We start from the raw sequence: 12,920 nt of genomic DNA, 5'->3' as shown, positions 1-12,920 counted from the left end.
GAAACCTTGAAGAAAAAATGGCAGACTCTGCGTGCAGTGGCTCACACCTGTAATCTCAGCACTTTGGGAGGCCAAGATGGGCAGATCACTTGAGGCCAGAAGTTCAAGACCAGCCTGGCCAACATGGTGAAACCCTGTCTCTACTAAAAATACAAAAATTAGCTGGGTATCTGGCATGTGCCTGTAATCCCAGCTACTCAGGAGGCTGAGGCACAAAAATCACTTGAGCCTGGGAGGTGGAGGTTGCAGTGAGCTAAGATCAGGCCACTGCTGCACTCCAGCCTGGGTGACAGAGGGAGACTCTGTCTCAAAAAAAAAAAAAAAAAAAAAAAAATAGATAAGAGGAAAAAAAAAAAAAAAAGGCAGAGTCAGATAGCCAACTGTCAATTCAGGACATACAACAAAAGCCAGAAGGCCTTCAAAGCAACAATTGCAGACCCTCATCTTCTGCAGCAATAAGGCAGACATTGCTGAGAATAAGACCCAGATTCTAATTGTTAAGAGTTGTAGAGTTGCAAGAAAGATGGAATATGGGCAGCCCTAATGCATCACCAATGCCAAAGTAAAGCCTCTCATAGGAAAGGATTGGCACCCTGATGCCTAGGAGGGGACATCTGGGTGTACTTAAGAACATTGAACCCCCAGATTTCTCTGAACCCCCTGAACATTTCAGGCCAGCAAAAGTAACCCTCTCTTCCTTGCTAGAGGAGAGCAGCCTGCCCTTGTCTGGAAGTCATGCTAGGATTCAACTGACTTTCAAGAGGATATTTATCCTCAGATATGCTCCTTATTTCCTCTCATTGCTTCTTCTCCTGACTCTTAACAGTCAGAAGTACAGGGGACTTTTTTTTGGGGGGGGGCAAGGTATAGGGGACTTTATTGATGGCACATGATAACGTGGGTCTCCATAGGCCCCACCCTCTTCGGGGGTCTGACATGGAAACTGTGTTGAGGGGAGATGCTCAGTATGGTGGGGGCTGAGTGCAGCAGGGCTCCCCAGCAGCTCAGGGCCCCTCTCTTCCTCTTGTGCTCTCACTGGGATTGGTGGCCTGGGGCTCCTACTCCTTGGAGGTCATGTGGACCATGAGGTTCACCACCCTGTTGCTGTAGCCAAATTCACTGTCATACCAGGAAATGAGCTTGACGAAGTTGTTATTGAGGGCAATGCCAGGCCCACCATTGAAAGTGGAAGAATGGGTGTCACTGTCAAAGTCAGAGGAGACAACCTGGTGCTCAGTATAGCCCAGGATGCCCTTGAGGAGCCCCTCAATGCCTGCTTCACCATCATCTTGATGTCACTGTATTTGGCAGGTTTCTCCAGATGGCAGGTCAGGTCCATGACCAACATGTTGGTGGTGGGGACATGGAGGGCCATGCCAGTGAGCTTCCCATTCAGCTCGGGGATGACTTTGCCCACAGGCTTGGCAAGAATGATGTTCTAGAGAGCACTGCAGCCATCACACTACAATTTCCCAGAGGTACCATCAGGAGTCTTCTAGGTGGCAGTGAAAGCATGAACGGTGGTCATGAGTCCTTCCACGGTGCCAAAGTTGTCATGGATGACCTTGGCCAGGGGGGGTTAAGCAACTGGTGGTGCAGGAGGCATTGCTGATAATCTTGAGGCTGTCTCCATACTTCTCATGGTTCATGCCTATCACAAACATGGGGGCATCAGAAGGGGCAGAGATGGTGACTCTTTTGGCTCCCCCATCTAAGCAAGTCCCAGCCTTCTCCATGGTAGTGAATATACTGGTGAGTCCGTAACATAATCAGCACCAGCATCATCCCCTTTGATTTTGGTGGGATCTCATTCCTGGAAGATGGTGATGGGATTTCCATTGGTGACAAGCTTCCCGTTTTCAGCCTGATGGTGCTGTGGAACTTGCCATGGATGGAATCATACTCAAATATGATTTGAAAAAAAAAGGAGTCATTGATGGCAACAATATCCATTTTGCTAGAGTTAAAAGCAGCCCTGGTGACCAGGCACCCAATATGTCCAAATCTGTTTACTCCAGCCTTCACTTTTACCTTGGTGCCTCAGGGACACAATTGGCACTGCATGAGAAGATGCAGCTGTCAGTCGAACAGGAGGAGCAGAAAGCCTGTCATTGCTTCATACTCAATAACTGGGATCAGATCTCAGTGTTGTAGCTTGGGATAGGAAATACAGCTTCTGCTTTTGGATAAAATAGTCCAACCATGAGGACCAGGACCAGCTAATAAGGACTGGGAGAAATAAAGGGACTATGTGTGGGAGTGGATTTTTGTTTTTGTTTTGTTTTTTTTTTTTTTTTTGAGACAGGGCCTTGCTTTGCCACCCATGCTGAAGTGCCATGGTGCAAACACTTCTCTCTACAGCCTCAATCTCCTGGGTTCAAGCAATCCTCCTGCCTCAGACTCCCAAGTAGCTGGAACTATAGTCGCACGCCACCATGACTGGCTAATTTTTAATTTTTTGTAGAGAGGGCCTCGCTGTGTTGCCCAGACTGGTCTTGAACTCCTAGGCTCAAGTGATTCTCTGGCCTCCACCTCCCACAGTGCTGGGTTACAGGTGAGAGCCACCCCACCTGGCCAGAAGTGGATCTTGAGGGTGCTAGACCATGATGCAAATGTAAGGTTGAAAGGAGATAGTTTTGGCCAGGCGTGGTGGCTTATGCTTGTAATACCAGCACCTCAAGAGGCCGAGGCAATAGGATCCCTTGAGCTCAGGAGTTCAAGACCAGCTTGGGCAACATAGCGACACCTCATCTCTACAAAAAATTTTAAAAAACAAAATTAGTTGGGCGTCATGGCTTGTGCCTATAGTACCAGCTACTAGGGAGGCTGACGTAGGAGGATCACTTGAACCAGGGAGTCAGAAGTTGCAGTGAGCTGAAATCTCACCACTGCACTCCAGCCTGGATGACAGAGTGAGCCCCTGTCTCAAATAAAATGAGTAGGCAAGGTGTGGTGGCTCACGCCTGTAATACCAGTATTTTGGGAGGCTGAGGCAGGTGGATCACTGGAGGCCAGGAGTTTAAGACCAGCCTAGGCAACATAGTGAGACTCTATTTCTAGTAAAATTAGCTGGGCATGGTGCAACATGTTTGTAATCCCAGCTACTCTGGAGGCTGAAGCCAGAGAATCACTTGAACCAGGAGGTGGAGATTGCAGTGAGCAGAGATCACACCACTGCACTCCAGCCTGGGTGACAGAGCCAGACTCTGTCTCGAATCAAAAAATAAATAAATTAATAAATTAATTTAAAAAGAAAGGAGATAGTTTATTGACAGGGGAGCACTCTTCTGTAATGCAGGATGTAGCTGGAGCCAGTTCTAACATGCTTCTGGGATAGCTCCACGAAATGGTCTATGATAATAAGGTGGGGATGCTGGGATGGCCATTGCAGAGTTTTGGGATTTTTTGTGCAGGGTAAAATATACATAAAATTTGCCTCTTCACTTTATATATTGTGGTACAATATACATAACATAAAATTTACCATTTTAACCACTTTTAAGTGTCCAGTTTAGCGGCATTAAGTACTTTCACCATGTTGTGCAGACTGTTCATTTCTAGAACTTTTTTTTTTTTTTTAAAAGACGGATTTTCTCTATTGTTGCCCAGGCTGGAGTGCAATGGCGCGATCTCGGCTCACTGCAACCTCCGCCTCCTGGGTTCAAGCGATTCTCCTGCCTCAGCCTCATGAGTAGCTGGGACTATAGGCACGTGCCACCATGTCTGGCTAATTTTTGTATCTTTAGTGGAGACGGGGATTCACCATGCCAGCCAGGCTTGTTTCGAACTCCTGGGACCTCAGGTGATCTGCCTGCCTCGGCCTCTCAAAGTGCTGGGATTATAGGCACAAGCCACCACACCTGGCCAGCTATACACTTTTCAACAACAAGATCTCATGACCACTCTCTCATTATCACAAAAACAGCAAGGGAGAAATCTGCTCCCAAGATCCAATCACCTCCCACCAAACACGCTTCCTCACTTCCTTCAGGACTTTTCTTTTCCTGAGACAGTGCTTCTCATTCTGTCACCCAGGCTGCAGTACAATGGCACAATTTCAGCTCACTGCAACCTCTGCCTCCTGGGTTCAAGCAGTTCTCATGCCTCAGCCTCCCAAGTAGCTGGGATTACAGGTGCTTGCCACCATGCCTGGCTAATTTGTGTATATTTAGTAGAGACAGGGTTTCACCATGTTGGCCAGGCTGGTCTCGAACTCCTGACCTCAGTCAATCAATCCTCCCGCCTCAGCCTCCCAAAGTGCTGGGATTACAGGCATGAGCCACTACACCCGGCCCAGACTGATCAAAACATGTCTGATCATGTCTTTTCTCAACTGAAAACCCCCTGGTGACTCCCGTTTCCCCTAAAGGAAAAGCCAAAGTGCTTACACTGGCTGGCAAGCCTGGCAGAATCTTCCCTGCCTGCTCCTTCCTCTCTGATGTCAGCTCCTGCTAATCTCTACTATAGCCACAGTGCTCTCCAGAGTCACCCTGCAGACTCCTGCCACGGGGCCTCTGCACTGGCAATTTCCATGGCCGGGAATGCTGGTCCTCCAGAATATTTCTAAGCATGCTTCCTCACTTCCTGCGGGACTTTTCTCAGAGAGGCCTTCCTTGATGATCAGTCCTCTACCAGAGTAACCTGTACCTCTCATGGTATTCGCAGGCCCGCTCACCCTGCTTTAAGTTTTTTACAGCAGTTGCCAATATCATAAGTTATCTTTATGTGAAGTATATTTTCTTTTTCCTGAGACAGGGTCTTTTTTTTTTTTTTTTTTTTTTTTTTTTTTTTTTTTTGGAGGCGCAGTCTCGTTCTGTCACCCAGGCTGGAGTGCAGTGGCCGGATCTCAGCTCACTGCAAGCTCCGCCTCCTGGGTTCACGCCATTCTCCTGCCTCAGCCTCCCGAGCAGCTGGGACTACAGGCGCCGCCACCTCGCCCGGCTAGTTTTTTGTATTTTTTAGTAGAGACGGGGTTTCACCGGGTTAGCCAGGATGGTCTCGATCTCCTGACCTTGTGATCCGCCCGTCTCGGCCTCCCAAAGTGCAGGGATTACAGGCTTGAGCCACCGCGCCCGGCCAAGAGACAGGGTCTTTCTGTGTCACCCAGGCTGGAGTGCAGTGGCCCAATTTCAGCTCACTGCAATCTCTGCCTCCTGGATTCAAGCGATTCTCCTGCTTCAGCTGCTTAAGTAGCTGGAATTACAGGCACCTGCCACCATGCTTGGCTAATTTTTGTAGAGACAGAGTTTCACAATGTTGTCCAGGCTGGTCTTGAACTCCTGAGCTCAAGCAATCCGCCTGCCTTGGCCTCGCAAAGTGCTGGGATCACAGGCGGAGTCACTGCACCTGGCCCGACGCTGTTCTCCAGAGTCACCCTGCACGCTCCTGCCACACAGCCTTTGCATTGGCGATTTCCACAGCCAGGAATGCTGGTCCTCTAGAATATTTCTAAGCATAGTTCCTCACTTCCTTCAGGACTTTTCTGGAAGTGCTTCTCAGTGAGGCCTTCCTTGATGATCAATCCTATATAAAATAGCAACCTCCATCTCCGCTGGTATTCAGGGGCCGGCTCACCCTGCTTTAAGTTTTTCTTTTTTTTTTTTTTTTTTGAGACGGAGTCTTGCTGTGTCGCCCAGGCTGGAGTGCAGTGGCCGGATCTCAGCTCACTGCAAGCTCCGCCTCCCGGGTTTACGCCATTCTCCTGCCTCAGCCTCCCGAGTAGCTGGGACTACAGGTGCCCGCCACCTCGCCTGGCTAGTTTTTTGTATTTTTAGTAGAGACGGGGTTTCACCATGTTAGCCAGGATGGTCTCGATCTCCTGACCTTGTGATCCGCCCGTCTCGGCCTCCCAAAGTGCTGGGATTACAGGCTTGAGCCACCGCGCCCGGCCTAAGTTTTTCATAGTAATCGCCAATATCATGAATCGTCTTTGAGGGATTTTCTGTCTCCCCCCAACTTGAACGCAATCTTCATGAGGACAGGGACTTTATCACCCACCCCCCATTTTTTTTTCACTGCAAAACCTAGAACAGTGCTTGGCGGGTAGTAAGGACTCAATAAATGTTTGTTGGATGAATCCAATAAGTAAACAAGACAGAGGACACATGTAGGGATCCGTCTGTGAACCCTGAGCCCCTGGCTCCTGAGTCCGGCAGTGGGTGCAGTGGCAGCTCCTGTCTGTGAGGGCCCCAGAGGTCGGCAACAGGATGCCTCCTTGGAAAATTCACTCAACGGCTTTGCCGCTGAGGCTGTTCCTCTGGGATGATCTCTTTGGGGGATCATGCATGGATATTTGTCTCAAAGAGTCCCAGGCCAAACCTCAGGTGCCTCAGAGCATTTAGAAAATTAACACCTCTGCGAGCCTGGTCCAGGCAGATCCCGTGCAGACGGGAGTTTGTCCCCTTCCGGCCCCTGAGGTCCTGGCTATGGCCAGCATGGAGTGACCTGCGTGACCTCTGAGTGCCAGGCAAGGGTTCAGCAGCCAACTCCTCAACTACTTCTGCAGGACGCTGGCAGCATAGCCAGCGAGATGGTTGGAAGCCGTCAGGGCACAGAGAAGGGGCCGAGGGTGCCCTGAGTGTGCGTCGGGGGCAGCCCTGCTGCAGTCCAAGCCTTTGATTCCCAAGCTCTGTGCAGTTCCCCCTGGACCCTGCCATGTGGCCCAGCCACCCATACCTGGGATAGGGGCTAAGCCAAGCTACTGTCTCCTCCACAGGGAGGCAGCCTGTTTGCTCTGTCCGTTTGCCTTTGCAGAGACCTCGATCCTCATGCAAGACAAGCAGCGGCCCCTGTAAGCACACGAGACAATCCCAAGTGTCAGTGGGAAGGAGATCCCTTTCCTGATGGGGCTGCCTCTGCCCAGTCCCTCCCAGCTTCCCCAGGGCCCTGGGGCTCTGCAGGCATTCAGAAGTGGAAGCCAGCCACAGCCCGGGACTGAAGAGGTTAATGTGCAGCTGCCTCCGAATGTTAATGTGTCTAGGTGATGTCAGTGAGAGCCGCGAAGGAGGGAGTAGGGAGGGCAGTTGGGCTTGGAGGCGGCAGCGGCTGCCAGGCTGCCGAGGAAGACCACCTTCCCGACTGCGGGGCTTGCGCTCCTGGACAAGGTGGCAGGCACTGGAGGCTGCCGCAGCCTGCGTGGGTGGAGGGGAGCTCAGCTCGGTTGTGGGAGCCGGCGACCAGCACTGGCTGGATGGACCTGGAAGCCTCGCTGCTGCCCACTGGTCCCAACACCAGCAACACCTCTGATGGCCCCGATAACCTCACCTCGGCAGGTGAGTTGACTGGGAGTCCTCCCTTCTCTGGGCTGTGGGTGGAAAATGGGAAGGTTTCACCCCTGAGCCAAACTGCTTGGGAAACTTTATCACAGTTCTTGGGGACATGATCTGTGGTCTACTTTGCTCAGAGGGGCAGGGGAGAAGGGGGCAAGGGTCCGCAGGGGCAGACGGGTAGGAGCAGAGCAGGGGACGAAGGTATGTTCAGAATGGCAAGGAAGTGGGGCCAGCCGCGAGGCAGCAGGGGAAGGCTCGCGGCTGGGTTCCAAAGAGGCTTGGCAGAAAAAATTCCAGGCTGGAAAAGCAAGCGAGAGAAGCTGGAGGGTGGTATGTGGGAGACAGCTGGGAGCTCACTCCTGCACTGTTAGCCTCAGCTTTTTACTCGCACTTGGGTGATGAGGTCTGAGACATCCTCACTGCCACCTGGGAGAGGCCCTGGGAAGGGAAGACTTCACGGAGCCATGAGGGGATTAACTTTTCTGGTGAATTAAGCTTCCTGACATTTCCAGAGCTGCGGTGCCCTGGGATTCCAGCTTTGAAGGAGAAGGGAAGGAAGGAAAAGAGGAAAGGCTTATGTGGATAATTTTTTCAGGCTGCTGAGCTGCAACACACAGCTTCTGTCTCTGCTTCACTCAAGAAGCCCAGGCTCAGAAGATACCAAGCAAGGAAATCCCTGCTAGGAAGACTGGGGTAGGGAGGGCTGCTGACTTGACCAGGGCACAGCCGGCAAAAGCCTCTACAAGACAGTCGCTCAGAGATGCCCAAGAATCAGTACACCGTTTCCAACCAGAGAGCTCCAAAATGAAGCACTCAGGGCTACACATAGGAAAAGCACGTGCGCACACACATACACACACACTTACTTTTATGTCCTTCTGGCTATTTTGATGTGGTTTCCTGGTGAAGCCCGGGGCGCACAGAGTAATCTCTGCAGACAGCTGTGGTTCTTGCCTCTGGTGCCTGCAGGAGGCAGGCTTCTTGTGTCCTTGCAAGACGGGTGGCTCAGGGGACTCTGGTAGGATTCACCAGGAAATCCATGGAGGAGGGAAAAGGGACAAGATTAGCAACGGTGAAGGGAGGGAGAATGGTGGGAGAGGATTCCAGATGAACGGTGGGTCGCTGGAGGCTGAGCATGCCAGCAGGATGTCAGTTCTCACAGCAGAGCCCATGTCAAATGGCCGACGCTTGCTCCTTCTGTCCCCAGGATCACCTCCTCGCTCAGGGAGCGTCTCCTACATCAACATCATCATGCCTTCGGTGTTCGGCACCATCTGCCTCCTGGGCATCATCGGGAACTCCATGGTCATCTTCGCGGTCGTGAAGAAGTCCAAGCTGCACTGGTGCAACAATGTCCCCGACATCTTCATCATCAACCTCTCGGTGGTGGATCTCCTCTTTCTCCTGGGCATGCCCTTCATGATCCACCAGCTCATGGGCAATGGGGTGTGGCACTTTGGTGAGACCATGTGCACCCTCATCACGGCCATGGATGCCAATAGTCAGTTCACCAGCACCTACATCCTGACCGCCATGGCCATTGACCGCTACCTGGCCACCGTCCACCCCATCTCTTCCACGAAGTTCCGGAAGCCCTCTGTGGCCACCCTGGTGATCTGCCTCCTGTGGGCCCTCTCCTTCATCAGCATCACCCCCGTGTGGTTGTATGCCAGACTCATCCCCTTCCCAGGAGGCGCAGTGGGTTGCGGCATCCGCCTGCCCAACCCGGACACTGACCTTTACTGGTTCACCCTGTACCAGTTTTTCCTGGCCTTTGCCCTGCCCTTCGTGGTCATCACGGCCGCATACGTGAGGATCCTGCAGCGCATGACGTCCTCAGTGGCCCCCGCCTCCCAACGCAGCATCCGGCTGCGGACAAAGAGGGTGACCCGCACAGCCATCGCCATCTGCCTGGTCTTCTTTGTGTGCTGGGCACCCTACTATGTGCTACAGCTGACCCAGTTGTCCATCAGCCGCCCGACCCTCACCTTTGTCTACCTGTACAATGCAGCCATCAGCTTGGGCTACGCCAACAGCTGCCTCAACCCCTTTGTGTACATCGTGCTCTGCGAGACGTTCCGCAAACGCTTGGTCCTTTCCGTGAAGCCTGCAGCCCAGGGGCAGCTTCGCGCTGTCAGCAACGCTCAGATGGCTGACGAGGAAAGGACAGAAAGCAAAGGTACCTGACACTTACCCTGCCGCCCTGGACACCTCCAAGTCAGAACACCACAGCAAGCCGTGGGGAGAGATGCCGAGAGAAACCCAAGACCGCTCTGGGGGAATGCAGGAAGGTTAGGTAGTGAGGGGTCGTTGCAATGAAATAAATACGTTCCATGGGGCCCACACATTGCTAGGGAGGCCTGGAGTCAGGTTTGGGGGTTTCAGACCTCAGAAATCCCCCTGGGGGAGCAGGATTAGACCTTTGGATAGAACAGAAGCTGAGCAAGAGAAGATGTTGGTTTGGATCATCGGTTGCACTATATCTGCGAGCTCTCAAATGTCTTCTTCTCAAGGCAAGAGGTGGAAGGCTACTGACTCGGTTTGTTTCAAGTCAGGCAGGGCTGGAATGTGAGCAGCCGGGGACATGTTGCACGAGGCCTAAGAGACGGGAAAGGGCCCGATAGCTCTTTCCCCGCTCTCACTGGTGTGATGGAAGGCGGCCTTTCTCCCAAGCTGGTGGATAATGAAAAATGAAGCATCCCATCTCTCGGCATTCCAGCATCCTGTCAATTTCCCTTTTGCTCTAGAGGATGCATGTTTATTTGAGGGGATGTGGCACTGAGCCCACAGGAGTAAAAGCCCAGTTTCCTAGGAGGTCTGCTTACTGAGAATGACAGGGAGATCTTGGGTGGGTGTGGTTGGGGGTCTTAAAACTAATAAAAGTTGGCGGCGGGGGGCTTTTGCAGCTTTGGTGACATTCTCTCCACGGGGCACATTTGCTCAGTCGCTAATCCAGCGTGAGGGTCCGTGTGTTCTGCATGTGCAGGGGCCATTCTAGTGCCCAGTGTGTTGGCATCATCTTTTTGCTCTAGCCCTTCCTCTCCAAAATAAAAACAAATAAAGGAAAATCTCCACCCACATCACTCTGTTCTTGTGGACTTGGGGGTGGGTGTGGGGTCAGGGGGAAGGTGGGTAGCAGAAAAGAGAAAGAGGGGTCACTTCATTGTGGAATTTAGACCTTGGTTCGCGCTGCAGTTTTAGGAAGCACGAAGCAGGGATCTGTTTTTCTGAACCCACAGGGAGGATTCAGTGGCATGAATGGAATTACTGGGGATTCATTCGATTGCGGTTCCACTGCTAGGCTTGTTCTTGGGACTCAGCTTCCTGTCTTCTGCACAAAATCCCCTGGACTTTGTTGTCACCAGTGCTGGCCCCTCAGGCCCCAAGTCCCAACCCCCACTTCCCCCAACCCCCACACCCGCTGAGTCACCAGCCGCAGAACCAGCTCTTAGGGCAGCTGAAGCCTGTTTGCTTTCTACAGCCGAGATCTGGTGTGGGCACCTTGAACAGAAGATTACAGCCGGGGCCGCTGGGAGGCAGCCGCGACTGCTGCTTGGCTGCTGCTTCTTGACGTCTTCACTGAGAGGGAACTGGGAGCCGTCAGTGCAGTGCTCAGCAGACCTTACTGAGATAGCAGGAGAAAGCTGCAAGCATCCTTAAAGCAGGGACACCAGCAGAGTCTGTTCCTCTTCAGAGCTGCAGCAGGGAGCCTCTTTAGAAAACTTCTGGGCAGCTTCCTTGGGTCCTGGGGACTTTTTTTTTTTTTTTTTTGACACAGGGCCTTGCCATGTTGCCCAGACTGGTCTCAAGCAGTCCTCCCACCTTGGCCTCCTGAAAGTTGGGATTATAGGCTTGAGCTGCCACATCCAGCCCCTGGGGAGCTCTTTATCCCCATCATTAGTATTTCCTGGCCTGTGTTCCTCTCCACCGAGCACCTGCGGGGTAAAGAAGCTGATGGTTATTTTCCTTACTAACAGTAGGGTCTCCAGCTGCCACCGGTAACTTGAAATCTCTTTTAGACACACACTCAATAAAAGAAAGAAGATTCTGGCCAGGCACGATGGCTCACACCTGTAATCCCAGCACTTTGGGATGCCGAGGTGGGCGGATCACCTGAGGTCAGGAGTTCAAGACCAACCTGGCCAACATGGTGAAACCCTGTCTCTACTAAAAATACAAAAATTAGCTGGGCGTGGTGGGCGCCTGTCGTCCCAGCTACGTGGGAGGCTGAGGCAGGAGAATCACTTGAACCCCGGAGACAGAGGTTGCAGTGAGCCGAGAGTGCACCATTGCCCTCCAGCCTGGGTAACAAGAGCGAAAACTCCATCTCAAAAAAAAAAAAGGAAAGAAAAGATAAAAGGATTCTTAGGGAAGCCTTGAGGCAAATCCAAGAAGCCCCAACTCCTAGCCAGCAATGTGATAAAAGGAGGTCTTCCTGCATCAGGGTTATCTACTGGAAGGCTTTCCTGGATGTCTATCAGCCCCAGCCCCTGCCTGCTCGTCACTCCCTCTCACCTTCCAGCACTCCAAGGAGGAATCCCAGAGAGGAAACAAGGGAGACGGCCTCTCCCAGAGAATGCACATCACCAGATCAACAGCTCACAGTGGCTGGGTGGGCACACGTCCAGCGAAAGCCCCAGCAGCTCCCGGGGAAGGGGGCATCCTGTCCTTCAGCTCTTAACCCCACGCTGAAACAACTAAAATGGAAGCAGAGTGGGTGGAGTCATGAAAGTGGGTGGATAGCAATGTAAACCTCCCAGAGGGGAGAGGCGGAGGGGAGAGATGAGTTAGGGAGAACAGGCGGTCGAGGGGAGAAGTGGGGCAGGGAGGCTTGAAGGGTGGGGGATTACGATGGGAGCTGCCACCAGCACACCTCTGCCCAGCCTGATCCCGCAGTAATCTGGACACACTCGCGATGTGGATGAGGGTAAGACCAGGCAGAGGTGAGCGCTGGGTTGCTGGCAAGGCATTTTCCTGACATCACTGGTGGGAATGGTGGACCGAGTGCAGGGCTGGGATCTGAGACATGAGGAGAACTTTCTTTTCCTCTTCCTTAAGCCTAGGGATGTGACCAGAACCTTGGAGAGCCGTGGGGGCTACTGTGAGCTGCAGACAGAGTCCAAGAAGGGGGTGAAGGCCCTGCGGTCCATCTCTTTGCTCCTTTCCCCCTTCCCACATTTAACAGTCAGTTTCTCCCACGGGGGCCCCATCAGGTCATCTCCTCAAACCCGGCCAGTGCTTCATCCACTGCTGCCTTATCTTTTCCCCAGAAAATACTTCCTCTCCAACTGTGAGGATTATGATCCGAAACTGCCCCCCAGCACCCGGCAGAATTTCACAGCTGAGAGACGTTGACCTCAAAATTTAGGTTGCAAGTGAGTCCGCAGAACCACTTCCGCACATTGCTGTTCACAAGAGAAGCAAGCAGAGCACCAAACACGGCGACTGGCATTGGGTTTGTGTTTGCTTGTTCCTTTCTGAATCATCAGTTTTCATTTAATTAATTAGCTTATTTTTATTTATCTATTTATTTTGAGACAAGGTCGGGCTCTGTTGCCCAGGCTGGAGTACAGTGGTGCGATCTCAGCTCACTGCAGCCTTGACCTCCTGAACTCAAGCAATCCTCCCCCCACTTCGGCCTTCCGAGTAGCT

At 52.3% G+C, this 12,920-nt stretch overlaps 1 protein-coding gene and 1 pseudogene across 1 annotated transcript; one reads left to right on the top strand and one right to left on the bottom strand.

The window, feature by feature from the left end:
- Positions 1–341: 341 nt before the first annotated feature.
- On the bottom strand, positions 342–2,456 carry LOC101022950 (annotated as a pseudogene).
- A 3,831-nt stretch (positions 2,457–6,287) lies between these two features.
- Positions 6,288–10,348, top strand: MCHR1 (melanin concentrating hormone receptor 1). Its single transcript, XM_003905586.5, has 2 exons — positions 6,288–7,271; positions 8,476–10,348. The coding sequence occupies exons 1-2, from the start codon at positions 6,983–6,985 to the stop codon at positions 9,453–9,455; spliced, it is 1,269 nt and encodes a 422-aa protein (XP_003905635.3). The 5' UTR covers positions 6,288–6,982; the 3' UTR covers positions 9,456–10,348.
- Positions 10,349–12,920: the final 2,572 nt, after the last annotated feature.

The sequence above is a fragment of the Papio anubis genome, chromosome 16 (genome assembly GCF_008728515.1).
Source record: "Papio anubis isolate 15944 chromosome 16, Panubis1.0, whole genome shotgun sequence".
In the NCBI taxonomy this organism is placed as follows: Eukaryota; Metazoa; Chordata; class Mammalia; order Primates; family Cercopithecidae; genus Papio; species Papio anubis.
This window is presented reverse-complemented; position numbering and strand designations above follow the sequence as displayed.

Excerpts from the sequence above, each read along its gene's own strand:
- MCHR1 (XM_003905586.5), top strand. The coding sequence starts at position 6,983 with ATGTCAGTGAGAGCCGCGAAGGAGGGAGTAGGGAGGGCAGTTGGGCTT. Across the intron at positions 7,272-8,475 it reads CGATAACCTCACCTCGGCAG|GATCACCTCCTCGCTCAGGG; the intron begins GTGAGTTGACTG and ends TTCTGTCCCCAG.